General features: G+C 38.9%; 1 protein-coding gene across 1 annotated transcript in view; it reads right to left on the minus strand.

Annotated features, from left to right (window-relative positions):
- The window catches only part of LOC150104708 (fat-like cadherin-related tumor suppressor homolog), a 281,975-nt gene that overhangs the window by 75,813 nt on the left and 180,151 nt on the right, over positions 1–26,011 (minus strand). The window contains exon 4 of the mRNA XM_090395612.1: positions 15,373–15,434. Within this exon, the coding sequence (XP_090251738.1) occupies positions 15,373–15,434 (62 nt within the window). The remainder of the gene's footprint in view (positions 1–15,372; positions 15,435–26,011) is intronic.

Below are 26,011 nucleotides of genomic sequence, written 5' to 3' on the forward strand. Positions count from 1 at the left end.
GTGCCTCCCCTCGATGAGTCTTGACAGACTTTATGTTCTTAGGAAGGACCTCCCACGCAGAGTCTTTTGACTCCATGGAGGCCTGAATAATAATAATAATAATAATAATAATAATAATAATAATTTGCTTCAACAGTTTAATTTTTATCCCATATCAGTTATATGGAATAAAATTTAACCATATCATTAGCAAAAGCTTATAAATTAGTCCAGATCCAGGATTAAACACTTGACTATGATTTTTATGGAAATTTTTTCACTTGGCTATGCTACTAATTATATTTTATCTTGTATCCGAGTGTTAGAAACAAAGATTGCTCCTAAAGTACTTTCAGGACTGGGACAACTTGTGGTAAAGGTGGTATAAGTTCTCATCACTTGGCTTAGTATCTCCCATAATGCAAAGCACATCTGCTTGCAAAACCTTTCATCCAATTTTGGGGCATCAAGATACCCATAGATAAGAGCCTTCTCAATCAAAGCACATCTCCTCACATCTCCTTGCGGAAGAGATGTGCTTTGCATTATGGCAGATACTAAAGCAAGTGATGAGAACTTATACCACCTTTACCACGAGTTGCCCCAGTCCTGAAAGTACTTTAGGCACAAGCTTTGTTTGCTAACACTTGGATAAAGGATAAAACCCAATATATAACTTGACTATGATATTATTAGTCAATGATGGCAGAGGACATCCAGATTAACATCTGACTAGTGACTGGAAGTTTTTTCACTTGGTTATACCATAATTAAAGATACCAAGAAATTATACTTTGGTTTAATCCATTATCCAAATGTAAGCAAACAAAGTTTGCAAACTTTTATAGAAGCTAATGACTTCACATCACTTGCCTTAGTATCCCATAATGCAAAGCACATATCCTTACGGGTATGTATAATGCTATGCATTATGGGAAGGGTCACTACCCAGACTGGTTTCTACCTTTATTGAGGTCTCGTCAGTGGGAGCCAGACCCAGAGAAGATACTAAGGTTGACTTTTGTATTACTTCAACCTTCATCCAATGTTGGGGCATCAAGATACCCATAGATAAGAGCCTTCTCAATCAATTTAAGAAAGGTGATGGTTCAAATAACTGAAAAGTGCTTGTAAAATCTTTAGTGTGGCTTTTATCATGGTGGAGAAACATATGCTATTGCATTAGTAAAGAAACAAACTCCAAAAGTTTGTTTCTTTACTCATTTTGGCAAACATTAATGTGGCAGGGAATTTGAGCTGTGCTGAAGAAAATGCTTATTAATTGGTGAATAGTCCGTTTTTTCTACGTTTTTGTAGTGCTAAGTTGTTTTCTGGAATATGATGAGTATCCATCAGTGGTTGTTTTTTGAAGTTAGTTGTCGCGATATTGTGTATTTTGGTTACCGAGAAGATGGGGTTGGAATCGAATGCATAACGGTGGAAGACAAGACGAAGGATAAGTTTTCATTATTTAGTTATTCCATTTCATTTTATTTATTTATTTATATCTAGCATACTTAAATGTTCTGTTTGAAATTGTTTGTACTTATTTAGCTAATATTTTTTGACTAATTTAAATAATGGCGGCAGCGGTAGTTAAAATTACAAATGGCGTATCGTCGTCCCCCCTCCATTTTGCGCGATATCATATGGGATTTCGTAGCATGCAGGACTTGTGGAATGTATGCGTCCCGGTGATTGTATATATGGGGAGAAAGAAGGGGGAAAACGTATATGTGCAAAATGCAGGCAATGGGAGGAACTTGGTGATTTAGAAATGACCATAACTGACCTCGTTGAGTCAGAGACAGGAGATTCTCCACGTAGAGAGAAGACGGGTATGATAGAGGGCGAGAGAAGTATGAATAAAATAATAAGAGTGGGGCGTATGGAAAGGTTGAATGATTCTGAAGTTTTAGGAGATAGTCTCAATTGGGAGGATGAATGGCTAACAAGAATTGCTGACTTACAGAGAGAGAGAGAGAGAGAGAGATGAGCTGAAAGAGCAAGTGGAATGTCTGGGGAATGAGATGAGAAGTGTGAAGGATGAAATTAAGCGAATTGAAGAGATGAATGCAAGGCGAATCAGAGGAGCAGTGGGAGAGAGTTATGGGAATAAGAGAACAGGAACAATAGTAGAGGAGAGGGATTGAGAGAGAGTTATGGGAATGGCAGAAGAGGAGAGAATAGGAACAGTATAAGAGAGGGAATGAGAGAGAGTTATGGCAGTGATAGAAGAGGAGAGAATGGGAACAGTAGAAGAGAGGGAATGAGAGAGTTGTATGAATGATAGAAGAGGTGAGAATAGGATAAGTGGAAGAGAGGGAATGAGTGTCAGATATTGAAATGATAGAAGAGGAAAGAATGGAAACAGCAGGAGAGAAGGAATGCAAGGGAGCACAGGGACTAGAGATAGAGTGATGTCAGGAGGGCAGGTAAGTAGGGGAGCACGGAGAGAAACTGTTACACGAGAGAGAGAGAGAGTGAGGGATGCATGTGAGCAATCGAGTAATATGGTGGTAAGAGGTGTAATGTATGGGGACTCAATGATCCGTGGTGTTCAAGATAGGATGCATGAGGAGTGTTTGCCAGGAGGAATGATAGAAAGTGTGGCTATGGCAATTAAGAGAGGTGAAAGAGTGGATGAGGTGATTGTGATGGTGGGAACAAATGACTTGAGTGGTGGTGTAAATAGGGCAGCGAGAGATATGAGATTCTTGCTTGAGGCTGTACAAAAGAAGACACAGAGAGGAAAGGTAGTGTGTGTGTGTGTGTTGCATAGGTATGATAATGTCAAGCTGAGCAGAAGAGCAGTAATATTGAATGGCATAATAGCAAGAATATGTCAGAAGAGAGGATTCGAATATGTGGATGCTTGGAGTGTGTTTGAGAGCAGAGAGGAATTGTATGCGAGAGACCGCCTGCATTTGAATGAGGAAGAACGTAGGTATCTGAAGAGATTGCTGTTCTGAACGAGTCAGTATGTCCCAGTGTGGATAGTAACAGGGATGGCCTCTTGTGGGAATGGGTACTTTGGAGAAGGGGCACGACATCAGGTAACACTGAGCCCAGTGGAGTCTAGAGGGTATAATGCTGGGTATAGAAACAATGGCATTTTTATGCTTTATACCAATGCCAGGAGTATTTGGAATAAAGGAGAGGAATTGGTGGCACTGATAGCATCAGCCTGGCCAAAGATTACTGGGATCACAAAGACGTGGTTGACAGAAGAGGATATAATAAAAGGAATAGAAGTTGCTGGGTACAGCATTTTTCGGCAGGATAGGAAGGGAAAGCATGGTAGTGGAGTAATGCTTATGATAAGTGACGACCTATGTCCTCTAAGAGTGGAGGCTTTGGAAGGCTGTGACACTATTGATTTTGAAAGCATATGGTGTGAGGTGGAGGTGGGCAAGACAGGATATTTAGTGGGGTGTTGCTACAGACCAAGGAGCACTGAGGGTGGGGACCAGGAAATGTTGAGACAGTTGAGCGTGGCAAGTGCAAGAAGAATGATTGTTATGGGAGATTTTAACTACAGCAGCATAGATTGGGGGAAAGGAAAATGCATGTAACAATAAGGGAATGGAATTTCTAGAATTCTTGAGGGACAAATGTCTTGTAACAGAGGGAACAAGAGGTTCAAGAGTTTTCGATTTGGTTATAGTATCAGAAGAGCATAATAACTGAGATGACATCTCTCCCACCAGTTGGAGAGAGTGACCATACGGTTTTGACTTGGAAAATGAATAGGCATGCAGGAGTATCAAAGAGACGGGAACGTATGTGGAATTATAAAGCAGGTGATTATAATAATCTTAGACGTCAACTTCGGGAAGTTTCATGGAGGGAGGAATTGGAAGGCTGGGATATCATTAGTGCGTGGGAAATTGTGAAAGAATATTTGTTAGCAGCAATGGTAAGTTGTATACCACGAGTGAAGAAGAGGACACAATTTGGAGTAAAGTGGATGACAAACAATATTAAACAGGAATTGCATACGAAAAAGAGGCTATGGAAGAGATATAAGGAGACAGGTGAAGAGAAGATGCATGAAGAATATAAGACACAGGCCAGAAGAGTAACTAGTGTGGTAAGGAAAGCAAAACTGGAATATGAGAGGAGATTGGCCCTAAGATCCAAAGAAAATCCTAGGGAATTTTTTAGCTATGTGGCCAGTAGGAGGAGAAATGACTGTGAAAGAATGATATTGTGGGATAAAAATGGGAATAGAGTGACTGATGCAGAGACATAGCGGAATTGTTCGATGAATACTTTATTGAAGTATTTCATCCTGGAGGAGTCAATTTGAATACTAGAGGGATAGAGCAGGTTCGAGGTTTAGAGGTGCATGAGGAGAGTGTGTTCCACATACTGAGTACTCTGGATGTTAGTAAAGCTGTGGAACTGGATTGTATTTCACCAGTAGTTTTGACAGAAAATGTGCTAGGGAACTGACAGTGCCTTTAACCTGGCTTTTCAATGAAAATCTGGCTGTGAGAAAGGTGCCCATGGAATGGAAGGAAGGTAAGATAGTGCCATTGCATAAGGGCAGTAGCAGACTGGAAGTGTATAATTATAGACCAGTTTGTGTGTCTTCAGTAGTTAGTAAGATCTTGGAGAAAGTAGTGAGGGACCATATACAGCATTGGGCAGATGAGGGTAATATCATCAGTGAGAGTCAGCATGGATTTGTGAAGGGGCCCCTCTTGTTTTAGCAATATGCTAGCCTTTTATGATAAAGTTACAAGAGAATTAGATGAGGGAAAGGCATAGACTGCCATTTTCCTAGACTTAGCAAAGGCATTTGACAGGGTGCCACATGATAAGCTAATATTCAAGTTGCAGCACATGGGTCTGGATGCCAGATTGGTCAACTGGATTCAGGATTGGCTGTCTGATAGGTATCAGAGAGTTGTATATGGTGGAGCAATATCAAAGAGGCAGAAGGTTACAAGTGGGGTTCCACAGGGCTCAGTACTGGGACCTATATTGTTTAGCCTTTATATCAATGACATTGTTAGTGGATTGCAAGGGGATATTCGGTTGTTTGCAGATGATGCTAAGCTGGGAAGGGTTATTAGTAATAGTGCAGATGTGGTAGCCCTGCAAGAGGATTTGAATAAGCTAGATAAATGAGGAAATGAATGGGGGTTTCAGTTTAATGCAGCAAAATGTAAGGTCTTGAGGTTTGGAAAACATCGATGGGATGCCGCATACTCTATGGGAGGAGTTAAACTGGAGGAAGTAGGAGAGACAAGAGATCTGGATTTGATAATAGATAGAAACCTGAAATTTAGGGGACATATTGCAAAGGTAGTGAAGGTAATGCAGAGAATTGCTGCAATAATGAGAAGGACACTGACCTACAGAGATTAAATGGTTATCATTCCATCGTATAAGACTCTGATCAGACCACACTTAGACTATTGTGCTCAGATCGGGTCCCCAGGATTTGAAGGGGATAATTTAACTGTGGAAAGGGTACAAAGGCAGATAACAAAGATGGTGTTGGGGCTGTACAATGTTAGTTATGAGGATCAGCTGAAGAAGTGTGGACTGCAGAGTTTGCTGGATAGAAGAAGGAGAGGTGATATGATTGAGACTTTTAAACTGTTGAGAGGCGGTTACAGGGTTGACACTGGGGGTTCTTTCGCTTGGTTGAACAGCAGGAAGGAGTCATGACAAGGGCCGTCCTTGGAAGTTATGAAAGGAAACTATGAGGAAAAAGGGTGAGGAGTGGTTTCTTTGCATGGAGTGTGGTTGAACCATGGAATGCATTGTCTGATGGAGTGGTGAGAGCTAGAACGGTCAATGCATTTAAGGAGTGGTATGATGGACTTTGTGTTTTCTAGGAGGGACCTCCCTCGATGAGTCTTGATAGACTTGTGTTTTTTAGAAAGGACTTCCCACGATGAGTCTTTTGACTTCATGGAGGCCTGAATAATAATAATAATAAATTAAGATATGCTTTGTGAATGCGACGATAACCAAAAATGAGTGATTCAGTTAAATGGTGCATGAGTCCACATGTTACATTTAAAATAAATATTGGAAATTGATTTTGCTGCTGCAAATCCTGATTTGTGCAGGTATACCTTATTCATTGATGAAGTCATGACTACCTAAGATGTAGTGAGTATTATTCACTAAATCTTGGTTAACCATACGTAATTCATTGGTGCATACATGAGAGTATGATGCTGGCCTGGTTGGCCAAGTGGTTGGCATATCTCCTCTCCAGCCGAAAAGCTGCAGGTTTGAATTCCACCGTGGGTATGAATGTTTGTGATTGTCTGTGAAAATACTAATATTGGTGAGCAGTAGATGGCATTGGTGTAGATGTAGTTGGTGGATTGAGTGGTGGACATGGAGAGTTGTAGAGTTGTAGGTGCCCTCCCTTGATGAGTCTTTAGACTACTTCGAGGTGTTACATAATAATAATAATGCATACCGGCACAAATCAGGATTCGAGAGCACACACACACACACACACAACAAAGATTTCCTCACAACTCATATTCTACCTCTTCAAGTTACTGTATATCTGACAAATGTACAAATATAAAAGATTTTATGGCTTGCAGAGAGTCTTTTAGGATCAAGAAATTTTGATGAGTGTTCATCCAGGACTGCATTTTACTGCTCAATGTGCATATTAGTGATGTGGTTGATCAATTTTCTAAATTAACACAATAATGCAAGGAAAAGAGTGAATGATATAGTTAATACCCGTATATTTCAACATGAAAATTACAGGTCATCATTAGTGGCATCAGGTAGTTGAATACAAAGTAGAACACGGACAACAGATTATTTAAAACAGTAAGAGCTGCATTATGCTTTACACAGAACAACACAAATGAATAACAGAAAAAACATCATATTATTTTTCTTTAAAAAAATGATAATGATGTTTTTGTTTAAGTTAAGGGACATTACATCCCATATCATTTCTTAGCCGAATAAGAAACTCAAAGAGTTTCATGCCGAATATAGTAGAAACTATATAAAGTTCGGCGATTCCAAGCGTAAGCAAATACCTGGATACTGCAGCAACTGACCCTTAAGGTAGTGCAAGCTGAGGCAACTCATGTCTAAGGTGGAGCAAGCTCTGATCACTATTCTTGATATTTACCCATAATGTGAACTTAGCTCCTAGGAGCTGTATTACTGTTCTACATTATGAGAGAAGGTCACCACCCAGACCGGTTTCAACCTTTATTGAGGTCTCATCAGTGAGTAGGTAGACCTAGTTAATATCAAGTTTGTAGCGAACAGAACTTACAACCCTTCTATGAGTATTGCCGAGAGGTGTTCTAATAAATAAGTCATATGTCGCCGAATAGAAGCCTTTGGCTCTTCATATATCTAATAATGATGTTTGATTAGGATAAGACTCTCCTATAAGGGTGACAGTGAGAGGCAGTGATTCCAACTCAGGTTAGGATGGTGGAGCAAGCCTTCAGTGCTTTCTTTAAATAAATGTTCAAAATTATGGTGGCAACAATGGAGTAAGCATGTTTCATATGAAAGGATATTATGGCATTAGTATCATTTCATGTTGTGCAAGGCCATACTTCTCAGATTTCCTATTAATGTTCTATTATAAGACTGTCATTCTTGCATTCTCCCCGAACGTCTAGTTTGTCCAAGAAAGATGACAGTCATGCTAAACTTGGTAGATCAAGGAAGAACAAGATGGAATCATTTACATTGAGAAGATCCAGCCACTAGAGTAGATAATACTTTTTAAGGATTCTAGAGATTGGTTCCAAGATGCCAGAAATATATATAATAGGAACTATTTGTATTGTTTGTTTGAGCTCAGCTTACAGGAATTAAAAATATGTTGTATGGTCTGTTCTGAGAAATCATAGAGATACATACAGCATTTGACATCTGGAAATTCTTACAGTTTACAGCATATAATGTCAGCATGATGAAACAGTTTTTATAATCATAATCTTCTGAGAAGGATGGTGAGCAGATTGCTGTCGAATACAGTGTCAAATAAAAGTAGATTTTCAGAAAAAACATGGTATTATTTTTCTTTAAAAAAAATTATGATGTGGTAGACAAAGAGTGGTAGAATAGGGGTAATCTAGCTTCTTTTCTTTTCTATTTCCATTATGAAATTAATTTGTGGATGTTTATGCTTGATAGAAAGGCAGGTAATGTGTCTTCATTGTGCGACCAGATCACAAAGATGTCATCTATGGAACACACTTAAAACAAAGGGAAGGCTGAAGCTGTATGGATGAGAAAAGGATTTCATCTAAATGTACTAGACAGAAGTTAGAGAGAGCAAGAATGGACCCCTATAGTGGTCACTTCAACTAATTTTGATTCTGTTGTGACAACGAAAATTACCTGAGTAAATGACAAAGTCAAATAACTCTGACTATATCTGACAGAAAGACAGCAGATGAATGGAATCTTCCAGAGGCACATTAGTGAATAGGGATTCAATATCAAATCTGGCCATTAAGTTGTTGAGTTGAAGGGAAATATTTTTTACTTTATCCAAGAAGTCAGAAGAATTTTTATGAAAGAATGGAAGTTACCAATGTGAACCTTTAATACACATGGCATGGAGAGAGATGAATGTTGAAACAGCAGTCAATGTGCATATGGAGATGGAGTATATTGTGATATGTGTGGGGAAGTTGAGACTGAACAGATATCTGTAGGTAGCAGAGATAAAGGTGATTGGGCAAGGGCAGGTGTGGTGAGAAAATCACAACCAAGTGGCTTGGATTGGACTGCCTATAGACCTAAAAATAAACTGCTGTGTGTTTGCTTACAAATGCCAGAAGTATCAAAATAAGGAAGACGAAATGGTTTCACTGATTGAGTTTATTCATATATAGAGGGTCCACTCTTGCTCTCTCTAACTTCTGTCTAGTACATTTAGATGAAATCCTTTTCTCATCCATACAGCTTCAGCCTTCCCTTTGTTTTAAGTGTGTTCCATAGATGACATCTTTGTGATCTGATCGTACAATGAAGACACATTACTTGCCTTTCTATCAAGCATAAACATCCACAAATTAATTTCATAATGGAAATTTATCCCAAAATTATTGGAATAAGTGAAATGGAAGGATACAGTATTTTTTTGAGAGAATAGAAATGACAAGAAGGGAGGAGGAGTGCTGCTGATGATAGCAAGGGAATTATGTCCACACTCTCCATAGGTCAGGGAATGTGGAGGATGGTGATGAAGAAATGTATAGACAACTTGGATTAGTGCACAAAGGAAGGGTAATTATTATGGGTGACTTTAATTATGGTAGAATAAATTGGAATGAAAAGATAGTATTTGGGAATAAGAAAAATTAGTTTCTCAAGTTCTTGAGAGATAACTATCTCAGGCAGCATGTAAAGGAGGGCAGACGAGGATCTAGAATTTTAAATCCGATCATTTCATCAGAGGATTTCAGTAAGTGGGAGTGGGATTTCACACTTTCTCCCAGGTCATCATTACCCAACAAGGGTAATGATGACCTTGGTTGTGGCTAGCCATATGCAGACTTCTGTGAGGAAAGAATATATGTGGAAGTAAAGGCTGTTGGAGCCTTTGTAGCTCAGTTGGTATAGATGAAGCCCTTTGGTTGGGAAAAACCTGGGTTTGATTCCTGTCCAAGACATGAGGACCTATATCTGGTCTCTTGCAACTAAAGGTGAGTTAGCCGGTCTCATACGGAGGTGGGGGGGGGGGGTTCACCTGGAAACTCTGGTTTTTCGTCCCCCAGAACAAGCATACTGGCCCCCATGAACACACGCATCTACAGCCATAGGACACACCAAGGAAGTATAGGGCTAACCACCTTATCCTTGAAGCAGTCACGGTTTCAAATTGTAATAGGCCATGCCTAATATGAGCATAGGAGCTATAGCATGAAATGAGAAGTTGAGTGGTAAGTAAATAGATGCTGCTTAGGAACTGACAAAGAAATACATAACAGCATAAATGTGGGAATGTATTCCATAGGCCAAAAGGCTGAATAAGGTAGGTGTAAAATGGATGAATGAGGGGGCGTAAGCATGAAATCTGGAAGAAGTAGGTACTTTGGATGTAGGACAAGAAGAATAATGGTAATAATCAGTTACATGAATAGTATAAAAAACAAGCCAGGAGAGTGACTTGGTTAGTAAGGAAAACAAAAGTGGAGTATAAGCAGAAATTGGCGAATCAGGCAAAGAAAAACCCTAGAGAGTTTTTCAGATATGTGGCAAGTAGAAGAAAAAATTATTATTGTAAGATGATGTTAATGGATGAAAATGGTGGAATGGTAATTGCTGCAGAAGAGATTGTTGAGATATTTATTGAACAATTTATAAAGCTGTTTCATCATCATAAGGGTGAAATCTTGAAAAATTCAAGTGTAAATGACATATCAAAGGATGGCTTAATTGTGAGCAAGCAGGAGGCACATGAGAAAATAAATAAGATTGTTGTCAATAAGAAAGAAAGTAAATTTGTTTCACTGCTTAAAGATGGTAATAATGCTGTGGCTACAAATTATAGGCCAATCTGTATATCTGCAGTTGTGGTGAAGTTATTGGAGGGATTGGTGAGAAGTACGATACAGAAATGGATTGATAACAGCAGTATTCTCTGTGGTTATCAGCATGGGTTTGTTAAATGGAGATCATGTTTTACTAATTTACATATGTACTATAACAAGGTAACAAATACCTTAAACAGGTGACATGCATATACAGTGGTGTACTTGGATTTTGCAAAAGCTTTTGATAGACCGCTGCATGACAAACTATTAAATAAATTGAAACAGATTGGACTGGATAACAGGCTTCTGAATTGGATCAGTGACCTGCTGTCAGCTAGATATCAGAAAGTTGTATGTGGTGGTGGTGGTGCAGTATCCAGAGAGAGGAAGTGACCTTCCTCTCTCTGGATATTGCAGGATTCAGTTTTGGGACCGTTGTTGTTCAATTTGTATGTTAATGATATTGGGATGGCTTTAAGTACTGATATGCAGCTGTTTGCAGGTGATGCAAAATTGGGAAGAGCGATTCAGAGTCAAGTAGATGTTGTGGGTTTACAGGAGAACTTGAATAGATTCCATGAATGGGCAAGTAAGTGGAACGTCAGCTCAATTTTGCAAAGTATAAACTTTTGAAATTTGGTAAGCAAAATGGGATGAAAAGTATACACTTGGTGTGGGAGACTTTAAAGATGATATAGGAAATGAGAGATCTGGAAGTAGTAGTGGACAAGGACCTGAAATTCAGTGGCCACATTGCCCAAGTTGTGAAGATGTCACATCAGTTAATGGCAATGATATGAAGGACCCTGACATGGATCCGTATGAGGCCTGATCAAGGCCTTATACAATGGCATCAGAAACAAAGAGGTTATTGTATAAGGCCTTGATAGGCGTCATATGGATGAATGGGCACAGATTTGGTCGCCAGGTTTTCATGATGATGAGGATATGTTAGAAAGGGACCAGAGAATATTTATAAAGGTGGTCAGTGGTCTTTGGAAAGTGCAGCACTAGGGCAAAGTAAAGGGCAAAGCCTTGTGAATAGGAGAAAGAGGGAGGGGGGGGAGGATTTGATTGAGACATACAAGTTAGTCTGGGATTGTTATCATGTTGACATAAAGGAGAATTTTCATACAATGGGAGAGAGAGGGGTAGAACAAGAGGCCATTGCTAGAAACTGTATAAGGAAGCAGAGGAGTGAGGAGAAAGTTCTTTGCATGGAGAGTGGTTCGTGAGTGGAATGAATTGTCTGAGTGTGTTGTGAATGTAGACACACTGAATCAGTTTAAGGCACGGTTGGATGAGCAGTGTGTGCAATAGTGTGTACCTTCCTCAATGAGTCTCTGACTCCATGGAGGTCAGATGCTAATAATAATAATAATAATAAAGAGATATATAGGAGAATTTATATAATCCATAACAGAATGTATTGGAATTCCTTCCTGGTGGATTTTGGCAAACCATAGACATGTGGGATTGTGACCAATAGAGTTTAATTTTCTGAGTTGGCTACTGCTGGGACCAGGGGCGGCTCGTCTATAGGAGCCATAGGGGCTGGGCCCCACCTATAACTAGCCCAATAATTGTTGTTTTAAAAAATATGTTTCTTGTAATTATTATTTTTTGATTTATTTCCAACACGTTATATTGTTTAATAAAAAAATTACTGTAGTATTTTGTGGCAATATTGTACAATGCGACTTAGTACGATCTCTGGGGCCAGCCACGACTGGCCCTATTTTATACATATAGAACACAGGGCATGTATGAGGCAAGTGCATCATATATAGTGATCATGTTTGTTTACCAGGCAAAATGCTTATCTTGGGGCCAGTTTAGTCTGGCCCGGGCACTGTATTTTCACGTACGTACATAGCACGCGATTCTTTGATTGTGAAGCACGTGCACTAGTGATCATGTTTGTTTACCGGGCACAACACCTCAAAAAATATGACCTTACTTCCTGTTACAGACCATATAAAAAGTTGGCATCCCTTATCTGCTCTACCAAAGACCAACCACCTCCCCCATTGAATATAGTCCGACCAACTCTCAGATTAGAACTCTCCACAGACGCCTTAAGAAGGTCACTTCTTGGCCTGTGGAAGTCACCAACAAACTAAAACCTTATAACTCTAGACCCCCCGATTATATGGACTCCCAAAAATACATAAACAAAATGTGCCATTGCGTCCCATAGTGGGTGGCATTGATTCCCCCCACATATAAATTAGCCACACATTTAGCCAAAACGCTCACACACTACACTGGCAATACACCATCACACATAAAAAACTCAGCCCACTTTAAAGCCAGTATAGAAAACCTCACACTCCAACACACACTGACATAATGGTCAGTTTTGACGTCTCCTCCCTATTCACTAATGTCCCACTCAAAGAAACCTTAGAGCTCATCCAAGCCAAGTTTCCTCCCGATATCTCAGCCCTATTTCAGTTCACAATGAACTCAGGCTATTTCGTTTGGCAAGGAAAGTTCTACAAACAGATAGAGGGGACAGCCATGGGTTCACCGCTTTCCCCACCCTTGGCCAATTTCTTTATGGAGACATTTGAAGAGAAAGCCTTAAACTCCGCACCACAAAAACCCACTATTTGGCTTCGTTATGTGGATGATGTGTTTGCTATTTGGCCACATGGCTCAGACACACTCCACTCCTTCCTAATACACTTAAACAACCAACACCCCAGAGTCCAGTGTTCACCTTAGAAAAAGAGGAAAACAACACCCTCCCCTTCCTAGACACTTTAATCACCCGCCAGCTTGATGGATCTTTGGTTTTCTCTGTTCACAGAAAACCCACCCATACTGGCAGATACATTCACCAGCATTCCCCCCCCCCCCCTCACAACAATATGGGGTTATAAAAACACTATACAACAGGGCAAAATTAATCTGCTCAAATGACAAGGCCCTAACTACTGAACTAAACCACATCCTCAACACTTTCTTAGCCAATGGCTATAACCCCCAAAAAATCCAAAAAATACTAAAACCAGTAAACCACAACCCCCCTCCACAATAAAGATTACACCAAGTCTATCACCATCCCCTACATCCAGGGCACCTCTGAGAAAATAACCAATATCCTCAAAAAATATGACCTTACTTCCTGTTACAGACCATATAAAAAGTTGGCATCCCTTATCCACTCTACCAAAGACCAACCACTTCCCCTAGACCTACCTGGTGTATACCAGGTCCCTTGCAGCTGCTAATTGTCCTACTTTGGCCAAACAGGCAGAACAACAAATATCAAGATTTCAGAACACAAAGACTACATCCAGTTTCACCAGTACAGCCGCTCTGGGCTGGCAGACCATGCCTTAGATACCCACCATAAAATTCGTTGGAAGAAAACAAAAATAATTCATCGCAGCAAGTTTAAATACGAAAGATTATTCAAAGAATCTTCAGCAGCTCTAAAAAACATTCCTAACCTCAACAAATTTGGGTGCATGAAACTACCCCAAATTTGGGAGACTTACATTATGAGAACTTCAGCCAAACTGCCAAGACTACCAAATTAGCCCACCAGAGGGCACCATTAGGACTTAAGGAACAATATTAGTTTCTTGCTTTCTTCCTCATTTGCTTTGTGTTAGTGCCTGCGTGCACATACCATATCTTTATGTTCCTGAAGATGGCAATGTGACGTTGCCGAAATATAGAAGTTATTCATTAAAGTTACCTTTAATTAATATACTTTATATGCGTTAATTCCGTAAACTAATTACCAGTTATGTCTGACCAACGTATAAGCCTTGCTACTAGAATCGCTTATCTTGGGGCCAGTTTAGTCTGGTCAAGTCACTGCGTTTGCACGTAAATAGCGGGCAATTATTTCATTGTCTTATTATTTATTCTCGTTGTTGATCTGTTTTATTGTTTTTAGTGTGTTTAATTATTGTTGTCGTTTTTTGTTATAATTTATTTTTAAGTTTAAATTTTTATTATGTCCATAAACAATACATTTTAACTATGAACAAAATCGATAGTTTAGAAAAACATTTCTCATTATTTCTCGGAATCTCAGAAGTTTCGACATTGATTTATAAAATAAATAATAGAAATAATAACTTTTTTGTTTTAACACTTGAAAAATGAAAACATTTTGCAGGGCAGCCAACTGGAGCTGAATAAAAAAATTAAGTTGTTTTTGGACTCTGGCCCCACCTGTTTCTATTGTCACCAGCTGCCACTAGGTGGGACTATGGTGAAGTTCCTGATAATCAGGTCCTTCATTTGGTAAGAAAGATGTTTTTCATTTGTATTCTGCAGAGTCTATAACTTCAGTGACTTTCCCCTTGTCTTCTTTTGTAATAATGAGATGACTGTTGTGTCTTAGCAATTGTAAAGCATTAATTTCTGCTAAAGAAATGTGTGAATGAATGAAGTTTGGCTTTCAGTACAACAGAAGAGACTTCCAAAGTTTGTTGGTATCCTTACTGGAGAGAGTGGATATATTCTGTTCAATATCTCCGATAAAACCTAAGTATGGCATCTTCTTAGGATGTTTGTGTTCTACTTTGTATTCAATTGACTGATGGCAAAAATGATGACCTGTAATTTTCATGTTGAAATATATGGCTATTAAATATATTATATATTATTGACTCTCCTTTACTTGTGTTATCATTGTAATTTGTAAAACCTTATGGCACAAGTATTGCTGAAACAACAATCAGTGATCAATGTCATGTTTTTTTTGCATGGAACATAGTGGAAACTATATACTTTGATTTATTTAATAGAGCAAAGGAATACCAATCATTAATTCAAAAATATTAGGTAATTTTTGAGTTCATATTTTCGTTGTTCTAAATTTTACCATCTATAGATAAGTCATGCATACCTCCAACACATGTTCTGCTTGAGTTTCCCGATCCAACTGATTACTTGTTGTTGTAACTAATCCTGTATGAAAAAAAATAAACAAATAAATGAAGTACAATTTACTACAAAAAAAAAAATAAAACCAGACAAAATACAAGTTCAATAAAATATATTGCACTTGTATTTAAATATTATATTATATTTCATATAATATATGAAATAAAATAACACTTACAATATTCTGACACTTAATTTCTCAGTGTAATCACATTATTTTTCATTTCAATTTAACAAATACATTATTATTATTATTAGCATACAGGACCCTCCATGTTGTCCAAAGACTCATCGCAGGAGACTCAAATTATTCACACAACGTATCATACCTTTTCTTGAATCCACGAAAGCACTCGCAACTGACTCTGGCAACCCATTCCACTCATTCTCCAAACAAAAAATCTAGCCTTCACACTAACCATACATTTATTCAACTTCCAGGGATGACCTCTTGTTCTGGCTCTTCTCCAAGTACTGAAACATTTCTCCTGCATCAATCCTATAAAACCCTATAAGCAACTTAAATGTTTCTATCATATCCCATGTTTTTCTCCTATCAACCAACTTCTGCAATCCACACACTCTCAATGTATCCTCATAAGGAACATTCTACAGGCTCACCATCTTGGCTGCTTGTCTCTAAATCTTCTTCACCACTTCCTCATTCCCAAGAAACCCAGGAGACAGACATGAGCACGGTAATCCCAATGTAGATGTATCAAGGCCTTATAAAGTGAATAGCAACTTCCTAATCTCAGCTTGTTAGTGTGTTCTTCAATAGCCAAGTAATCTTATGAGCCACTTTAGCAATATATCCTGTAAACTTTAACTATCTACCACTACCACCATCCCTAAATCTCTAGCTTCATCTATTTCCTGATGAACAGTTCCATCAATGTGGAACACAGCTTATAACCCATTTATCTCAAAATTCATAACTTTACATTTCTCCACATTAAACTGATACCATTATGTTTTGCCGACTGACAGCCTATTTAAATCATCCAGCAAGCTCTCCACATTACCTCAATTAACTATTACTCTTCCTAATTTCACACCACCAGCACACAACCGAACATTTCCTTTCAGGTTATTTTCTATATCATTTATGTACATATTATATAGTAGTGGTCCCAGCACTGAACCTTGTAGTATGCCACTAGTCACCTGTTTTTGTCTTGATTATTCTGTCTCTCCATATATCACTTTTTGATATCTGTCTGGCAGCCACCCTCTTATCCACATAACCAGTGTCTTTTTCATCCCCATTTGTTCTAATTTGTATAACTAATTCCAAGTGGTATTCCATCAAATGCCTTTGCAAAATCCAGCAAAATCATGTAGCCATTTCCTTTATCCAAATCAGCTGTTACTCTATTATAAAAAGCTAATTACTATGGCATGATTGGCCCTTCACAATGCCATGTTGTCCCTCATACAATATCATATTCTTATCCACCCATTGTTGAATTCTCTTTTTGACCAATTTTTCCAGTACTTTTACCAGCACGCCTGAGATAATGATTGGTCTAGAATTGCTACTGCAGTATTAGAACTTCCCTTATGTAAGGGTTATTTGGCCCTCATTCTACTCCCTTGGTACTCTACCGGAGCTGAGACTTAAATTAAACAGACTAGTCGAAGGCACACTGCCAGTTCCCTTGCACATTCCCATAAAACCTTAGCTAGTATTCCATCTAATTCCACAGCTGTATTTACATTAAGATTCTGCAATATCCTAGGAATCTCCAATTCATTTACCTCTGTTTCCACATCAGTCTGTCACATATATTAATGCAGTAACATCACTTGGATGATATAATGTTGCAAAGTGGTCACTCAGTAACTCAACTAATTTATCTGCACTCATTAAGGTTAATGAGTGCTAATGGTGATGAGGTGACAGAAGATCTTCCACAGTCATTCTTCCTTTTACTTGTCATGTAACAAAAGAACTCTTTGGGATTTTATTTGGCCTGCTCCGCTAGATTCTTCTAATAATCTGATTTTGCCTTCCTTTCACCTTTTTTTGCCTGAACCTTATATTTGTTCATGAGTGTGTTGGTCATCTTTCTCCTTATATATCCTCCACAGCATATTCTTCTTCTGCAGCTCATGCTTAATGATATTATTCATCCATCCAACTCCTACCTGTATAACTCTTCTTATCATAAGTATATAATTTAATATTGCTTCCTCTAAATGCCTCTTAACTATCTCCCATGCACTACTAACAGGGTTTTATGCCATTGCAGAGATTTAAGCTTTCTCCTAAGCTTAAATCTCATAGTAACCTGCCTTGTTGCTACACATATACTCCTTCTCAGAGCCGGCTCAGACATTGATTTTTGAGCCTCAGACAAAGGCCCCATGCTCAAAGGGGCCCCCACACTTTTAAATTTCTAAGAAAATATGATAATAGAATTTTTGATGTTTCAGAGATATATTGATATGGGAAATATTTTAGTATATAACTATATGTATTTAATGTTTGTAAATTATGTTTAATAAAATTATATAATTCTTTTGATAAAAAAATTTCTTTTTTGCAAATATTTTGGGACCCCATTAATAACTTTTTCCCGAGACCCCACAAAACCTCCAGCCGGCCCTGTCCCTTCTTCACAGAATATTCCTCATGTTTTACAATCTTCCAAACTGGTCAATTCCAAAATGGTAATTTTTGCCAATTGGAGGCTATATGGCCACCTTGGTTATGGATAGCTCTTCTGATCCTATGACCAGGTTTAATCCTCTCACACCCCTCCATCACATGCTGACTCAAGTAATTATCTAGCAGCAGGTATATAAATTCCATTTCCTTCCTACCATATAATCATTCTTACTTCCAATGCATATCTCCATAGTTGAAATTCCCCATAATAATCACATGACCTTCACTCACTGTACTAATTTGCTGATGCATGTTTTCCATATCATCTGTGGAACCCCCTTCCAGCTTATAGCAACAACCAACCGTATATTTTATCTTACTGGACTTGATCTCACACCAGACTGCTTCACATCAACAGCCACCCTCCTGCCTATCTCCTATTATTTTTGGCTGTAATTCATCTGATATCATCAGCAGTACCCCCTCCCTTCCTATCTTCTCTATCTTCCCTGAAAATACTAAACTCCTTCACATTCTATCCCTGTAACTACATCATCTACTGTTAGTCAAGTCTCACTGAGGCCTATAACTTTTGGCAAGGTTGCACTAACCAATGCCAAAAGCTCTTCCCTCTTGTTCTTGATAATTCTGGCATTAGTATATAGAAACTGCAGCTTCCCTTTAGCCCCCCCCCCCACCTTTATTTTCTGAATTGACTACCGTATTCAATATTTTTGCTTGGGAGACTAGATTCCACACTTGGTCATTCTCACACTCACTCGCCTCATGGGTGTCTTCACACAAACTCATCTGTTTCTACCCTAACTGCTTAAGTTTTCTTGAATTTGCACTTCAGCGTGCTCAGTGAACCAACTCTCCCTAGATACATAACACCAAAACCATTTAAATGCAGTCCATCAGCATTGTACAAATCCTTCTTTCTGTCAAATAAAGACCACAGATCAACAAATCCTATGCCATTCTTTCTACACAACCTAATTATATTCATTAGCTAGTAATGCCTTCCTCCTCCTCATTTCACCACTATCATAGCATGGTAGGAGAATTATAATCTTCACCTTCTTGTTCTTTAGTTTTGCTTCTTCTAACAACACCTTTACATGTTCCTTCAGAATACTTCTTGTCTCTCAGATGATTTGTGCCAACAAGACAACTAATTCTTTCTTTTGCCTTACCTTTTTGCATCGGGATGGTATGACTAATATCATGAATTTTGTTACACTTTCATTAAGTGCTCCCTTGATCATTGAGTCTCCAACATAATTTTCTCTTCTCAGCCCTGCTATTCTCTTATTGCTTCTGCAACTTTTCACTTTTATGCTTTGTCCTCTAAAGGATGACATTCAAACATGCTATTTATTTATGTCCATTTTGTTCTCCTGTATTTCCACTGCCACACATTCGACATTAATTCTGATATTTCCCATCCTACTGTTGATACTGTCCACTCTACTAACATTTATTCCATACTCACTTTTAAAACATTTATTCCATACTCACTTTTAAAACATTTAATACACACTCTCTCTCTCTCTCCAGTTTCAATTTTCTTCCACATATTCTTTAATTTTTGTGACAAATACATCACTCACTCACTCACTCACTCACTCACTCACTCACACACACACACACACACACACACACACACACACACACACACACACACACAATCTGCACTCCACAAAATCCAGCCAATTCAAATTACCTGACAATGAAGTATTTTCTGCTATTGTTCTTCCACACACTGGTACCATACTGACAATATCATAATTTTTACTAATAATATCAAGCAGACTTGCCACTGAGGTTCAGTGTAACAACTGACTGCATGTAAAACTACAAAGGAACATTGCATAAAAGTTTATGTCAATCTGATCTTTTTAAGAACATGTTTGTATCTTTGGATGCATGGTGACGGACAGGCTGTTACCAAACTTTGTGTCTATACGTAAATTTATTGGTATTTCAAAATGGACTGTAGCCAATTCTTCATTACAGTTGTTACTTTTGTCTCTGCAAAGTGGTTGATATTCAAATTCTAATATTCCTGTTTGGAAATGAATTGAAATTTTACATCTTTCTCCCTCTCTATGAAATTATCTAATGAATGTGTTATAATAACATCCATCCTAATAATGCACAGTAGTTATTTATCAGTTGATGACATGCCTACATGCTACCTCTTAATTTTATGTGACCAGATGTAAAGCATGTGATTTTAATTATGGCAATATAGACTGGAATGATGAGATGGCAAGTGGAAGTAAAGAAAATGAGTTTCTTGAGTTTTTGAGGGATAACTACCTCAGAACAGTATGTAACAGGAGGTACACGAGGATTTAGGGTCTTGGATTTGGTCATCTCATCAGAGGATGCAATTGTAAATGAGGTGACAAATCATCCACCAATTGGTGAGAGTGACCATGAGGTGATTACCGGGTTGGTTGCCAGCAGTGCTAGGACCCTCTGTGAGAAAAGGATATATGTGGAACTACAGGGGGGGGGGAATGATTATGAAGAGCTCAGGAGACAGCTTGCAAGTGTAGCGTGGAATGAGGAATAGCTGGAAAAGAGATCAATGCAGCTTGGGGGATTTTCAAAAACTGTTTAGTAGATGCAATGTCTAAATGTATTCCAAGAGTGAGAAGGTTAAATAAGGTGGGTGTGAGAGAGATGAATAAAGAGATTAAGCATGTGATACAGAGAAAAAGGGCATTGTGGAGGCAGCATAAGAGAAGTGGAAATAATCAATTCCATGCGGTCTACAAAGACCACGCAAGGAGGGTGACTTGGTTGGTGAGGGTAGCTAAAGAGAGGTATGAACAGCAGTTGGCTAATGAAGCCAAAAAGAATCATAAGGAGTTCTTTCGATATGTAGCCAGCAAAAGAAAGAATAATTATGGAAGGATGACATTGATTAGGAGAAAATGGTATAAAGACAGCTGATGCAGAATGTGTGTGGTGGAGATACTTAATAAGCAGTTCATGAAGATCTCTCAATCTTGTGAATGTGACTTCATGGAGGGATTGGGAGCAGAGACTGACTGTAGGTGAGCAAGAGGTGTATGGGGAGTTGAGTAAACTAGATGTTAATAAGGCTGTGGGACTTGATAATATATCACCACGTATTCTGAAAGAATGTGCCAGGGAGTTGACATCTGCCTTGACATATTTTTTTAATATGAGTCTTGCACTCGGTCAAGTTCCTAAGGAGTGGAAGGAGGACAAGATTGTGCCACTTCATAAAGGAGGTGATCGAACTCAAGCATCAAACTATAGGCCTATCTGTGTGTCAGGTGTTGTGGTTAAGTTGTTGGAGATGCTTGTGAGAACTAGGATCCAGAGTTGGGTTGATAACAATGGTACTATCTTTGATGGACAGCATGGATTTGCTAAAGGGAGGTCATGTTTTAGTAATCTACTTACTTATTACAATAAAGTGACTGCTTCCTTGGACAGAGGAAAATGATACACAATAATATATATGATTTCGCAAAGGCTTTTGATAGAGTACCTCATGATATGTTGACAGTCAAACAAGCGCACGCGGTTGGATATTAGATTGGTGCACTGGATTGGAGACTGGCTATCTGATAGGTATCAACAAGTTGTGTATGGGACAGCGATATCCAGGAAAAGGAAAGTCACTAGTGGAGTGCCTCAGGGGTCTGTTTTAGGGCCATTACTGTTTAACTGGTATATTAATGATATTGGCAAAGATTTGGATGGAGATATTCAGTTGTTTGCAGATGATGCAAAGTTGGGATGAACCGTAAAGAGTAGTGAAGATGTTGTGACCTTACAAGAAGACTTGAATAAATTAAGTGATTGGGTACGGAAATGGGGATGTGAGTTCAATGTTGCAAAATGTAAGGTTTTAAAATTTGGAAAACAAAGATGGAATGCAGAATTTATGCCTTTGATAATATATTGTTGGAGGTAGAGGAAATAAGAGATTTGGGGGGTGATAGTCAATAAGGATCTAAAATTTAGGGGACACATCGCCAAAATTGTGAAGACAACACAAAGGCTTCTGGGAATGATGCGGAGGACACTGACGTATAAAAGTAGGGAGATTCTTGTTCCGTTGTATAAGGCTTTGATTAGGCCACACATGGACTATTGTGCCCAGATTTGGTCACCGGGTTTTCAGAAGGATGAAGAGATGTTGGAAAGAGTCCAAAGGAGACTAAGGTAGTTTCTGACCTCTGGAATGTTGAGAATGAGGAAAGATTGAGAAGATGTAATTTGCAGAGTCTGGTGGACAGGAGGAACAGGGGGAGATATGATAGAGACCTACAAGTAGGTGATGGAAACTATATAAAGAAGATATGAGTAGGGGAGTGAGAGGCAGGTTTTTTTCATGCAGAGTTGTGAATGATTGGAATGCCTTGCCTGAGAATGTGGTGTCTGCAGAGAGTTTGAATGTGTTTAAAACACGGTATGATGAACTGTGTGTGTGATAAAAGGACCTCCCAGATCAGTCTTTGACTCCATGAGGTCTTGGGGGTGGTAATAATAATAATAATAATCTCATCTGCCAGCTGACATAGATTTTTCCTTGAAAGTTCTTACAATGCAAAGAATTCATTCACATCTGTCTTGGCTCCAACAGTTCCTCTGTTGATTTTGTGTTTGAGAAATAGGTTATTTTTGTGTTTACAGTTAAATATTTCATGGTATTTTGTGCAATATGCCACCCTACATGCACAATCAAAAAACTTAGTGCAGATTCACAGAAAACAAGGTGAGCAATTGATCTTGAAACAAAGTTGCAAGTTATAAAGCAACGTAAAGCTGGTAAGCTCGTCAATGTGATCGCATATGACTTTGGATGGTCTCATTCTACTATGACGGCCATTTTGAAAAATAAGGATAAAATCGTAGAGGCTGTGAATTACAATTATTATTACGGGCAGCTCCAGGCAGACTTAGACTCATCAAGGGAGGCCCTAAACATCATGTCCACACAACTATACAACATTCTCACACTATCTATCATACGTTGCCTTGAACTCACTCACTGTCATAGCACCCACAACAGACTCTGGCAGCTTATTCCACTCATTTACCACTCTAAAAGTAAAGAATCCAGCTCTAACACCCTTGCTAACCACACTCTTGCCCAGCTTCCATAGGTGTCCTCCAGTTCTCCCACCACCAGTCCTGATTTCAAACATATCCTCTGAATTAATCCTATAGAAACCCTTTAGCAATTTGAATGTCTCAATCATATCGCCTCTTTTCTGCCTATCAACTAATTTCTGCAACCCACAAATCTTCAACCTGTTCTCATAAGGTTCATTCCATAGACCTGCTATCATCTTGGTCACTCGCCTCTGGATCCTCTCCACCTCCTCCCCATCAAGAAGAAACCTAGGTGACCAAATCTGGGCACAGTAGTCGAGATGAGGTCTTATCAAGGCTTAGTACAGAGGTACAATAACTTGCTTGTCTCTGCTCGTTAAGGTATTTTTCAACAACCAAGTGAGTTGATGAGCTGATTTAGCTACTTTCGCAATGTGCTCCCTAAACTTCATCTCCCTATCCACCAACACTCCCAAGTCCCTGGCCTCATCAATCTCCTGGAGTACAGTTCCACCAATGTGGTATACTGCTGCTAATCTTTTCACCCCAAAATGCACAACCTTATATTTTGTCACATTAAATTGACATCCATTCTCCTTAGCCCAGAACTCCAATCTATCCAAGTCGTCCTGCAAGATTTTGACATCTTCTGTATTCACTATTGCCCTACCCAACTTTGCATAATCAGCGAACAAATGAACTGTTCCTCTTAGATCCTTCACTATATCGTTAATGAACAAATTAAACAGCAGTGGTCCAAGAACAGAGCCCTGCAGCACACCACTAGTCACAGGCCGTCTTTTGGACTCTACTCCTGAATAAACTACTCTCTGATATCTCTCCATCAACCACCCACCTATCCATCTCACCAACCCTATATCCATTCCCATATGTTGCAGTTTACAGATTAGAATTCCATGTCGTATCCTGTCAAATGCCTTAGCCAGGTCCAGCAGTATCACTGTAAACCCATTACCCTTATCCAGTTCAGCCGTCACTGCGTTATAAAACTTGAGCAAGTTATTGAGGCATGATCTACCCTTTGGAAAGCCATGCTGTCCCCCGTACAGTATCTCATTTTCATTAATCCATTCCTGTATTTTCTCCTTTACTACTTTCTCCAAGACCTTGACAACGACTGATATGCTGATCAGTCGGTAATTTGCAACAGTAGCTTGGATCCTCCTTTATCCAGCGGAAATATTTTCCCCTCTTTCCACACCTTCGGGACTAAACCAGACCCGAGACTCAGATTAAACAACATGGCCAAAGGCACTGATAATTCTTTAGTTGCTTCACGTAAGACCCGTGCCGGAATACCATTCAATCCCACAAATATATTCACATTAAGGTTCTCTGTAATAGACTATTCAACTCCACTTCATTCATCACAATTCCCATATAAACTAATGGTTCCTTCATTTTTTCAATGTCACCACCTGGATGATATACTCTTGCAAAGTGCTTGCTCAGTAATTCCACTATATCGACTGATTCAGTGACCTCCTTACCATCAGCATTCCTTAAAATCATTCTGCCGTGTACAGTTTTTTTTTTTTTTTTTGCTTGCAGTATATTGAAAGAACTGTTTGGGATTCTCTTTAGCTTGCATAGCTAGTTTCCTTTCATAATCTGCTTTTGCCTTTTTTACCACACTCGTTACCCTTTTGGCCTGCGCTTTATATCATTTGTGTGCCTGCAGGTCACCTTTCTCTTTAAATTCCCTCCACAGTTGTTTCTTTTTTTTGCAGCTGAAGCTTAATGGTGTTATTCATCCATTTAACCCCTGTTTATTTTACTATTCAGACCTTAGGTATACAATCAGCCATAACCTCCTGTAAATGCTCCTTGACCACTTTCCATGCTCTATCCAGCCCTTGCAGTTTTACATGCCATGGCACTGATCCAAGCAATCTCTTAAGTTTGTCATACTTGCAGCACGGTAATTCCACATATACCCTGTCTTGATCACTCTCACCAATAGGTGGCAACATGGTCATATTCATTACGGTCAAATTGTCAGATGCTATTACCAGGTCAAGCACTCTCAAACCCCTAGTATTTTCAATTACATGCTGTCTCAGATAGTTATCCCTTAATAATTGAATAAAATCTGTTTCCTTCCTCACGTGTCCTCTCCTCCTTCCAATCAATGTTACCATAGTTGAAATTCCCCATAATAATTACCCTCTTTCCACTCATTTCATCAATTCATTTATGCATACTATCTCCACCATCTATTCCATCACCTGGTCTATAGCAGCACCCAACTGTATATTTTGTTCTGCCAGTCTCAATCTCACAGCAAATAGCCTCAAATGAGCTCTCTTCACTATCCTGCAATACAACTTCAATTCTCCTTGACTACAGTTCATCAGCTATCATCAATAACACTCCTCCCCCCCCATTTTATTCTCTCTGTCCCTCCTAAATACACTATAAGCTACACATTCTATCCCAGTAACTATATCATCTTCCATCAGCCATGTTTCACTAATGCCAATAACCTGTGGCCAGGAAGAGCCAATCAAAGCCAAAAATTCTTCCTTGCTCCTAATACTTCTGGCATTAGTATACATGAAATACAGAGGTCCCTTTGTCCCACCCCTATCTTGATGCGTTATTCTAACTATCCCATTCAGATTTCTTGTCCTTAGTACTGGCTCAGGTACATTATATACATTCTTACACTGTCTCACTGATGTCTGCATATCCACTTTCCCCCTTTCCTTGGTAGTTCTAGTTTCCCTGGTTCTGCACATCCATTTTCACTTCATTCAGCAACACTTTTTCCAGTCTCTGCACACTAAATCCATTCAAATACAGGCCATCCACCTTGTATAATGGATCTGCTTCCATTAAATCAACGATAGTGACA

The sequence above is a fragment of the Typopeltis vanoorti genome, chromosome 7 (genome assembly GCF_054136105.1).
Source record: "Typopeltis vanoorti isolate ZY-2024b chromosome 7, IOZ_Tvanoo_1.0, whole genome shotgun sequence".
Classification (NCBI taxonomy): domain Eukaryota; kingdom Metazoa; phylum Arthropoda; class Arachnida; order Uropygi; family Thelyphonidae; genus Typopeltis; species Typopeltis vanoorti.